Source organism: Colobus angolensis, unplaced genomic scaffold, assembly GCF_000951035.1.
Source record: "Colobus angolensis palliatus isolate OR3802 unplaced genomic scaffold, Cang.pa_1.0 Scaffold2, whole genome shotgun sequence".
NCBI lineage: Eukaryota > Metazoa > Chordata > Mammalia > Primates > Cercopithecidae > Colobus > Colobus angolensis.
In genome coordinates this window covers 19574320-19574954 of record NW_012115154.1, presented here as the reverse complement: position 1 = coordinate 19574954, position 635 = coordinate 19574320, and the positions used below count along the sequence as shown (strand labels likewise).

The following is a 635-nucleotide window of genomic DNA, read 5'->3' as shown; positions in this document are numbered from 1 at the left end:
ATAAGAATTTTTTTATTTGCAGGTACAGATTTATGAATTAGAGGAACATAAAATTGAAACCTGGAGGGGTAAGCACTATTGGACGTTTAAAATCTTTTAGTATCAGGAAAGCTATGCTTAGTATGAAAAGTGTGTTTTAATTTTGCAGATCCTTTTCTCTGTGCTCCATAAAATGTTATTTTTTTGAACATTTAAAAGTTGTTTCAATGATAATTTAAAAATTTAAAAAGTAAAAGATTTTACCTAAAAAAGACAAACGTGCCCTGATGGAATGGGGGTATGAGAAAGAGTTGAGACTGTAAAGTTATGGAGAAAAGAACAAAATGAACAAAGACCAGGGAGTAACACTCTTTAAGCACTTTCAAAACAGAGGACATGGTTAAACTGAGCCATGAAAAACATGATTTCTCCTGGTTTTCTGCATTCAGTTGATCTAATGTACTTTGTATTCAGTTGCTGTTAAATTATAGTACAAAAAAGTAAAATGGTATGAATTTGATTTATTAATAAAACTTCCTTTTCTTTTTTTTTTTGAGACAGAATTTCGCTCTTGTCGCCCAGGCTGGAGGGCAGTTGCGCGATCTCGGCTCACTGCAACCTCCTCCTCCTGAGTTCAAGTGATTCTCCTGCCTCAC

At 34.0% G+C, this 635-nt stretch overlaps 1 protein-coding gene across 1 annotated transcript in view; it reads left to right on the top strand.

The window, feature by feature from the left end:
• PRKAG2 (protein kinase, AMP-activated, gamma 2 non-catalytic subunit) overlaps positions 1–635 on the top strand; it is a 320828-nt gene that overhangs the window by 302383 nt on the left and 17810 nt on the right. Inside the window, exon 9 of the mRNA XM_011941517.1 lies at positions 23–68. Coding sequence (XP_011796907.1) covers positions 23–68 — 46 coding nt within the window. The remainder of the gene's footprint in view (positions 1–22; positions 69–635) is intronic.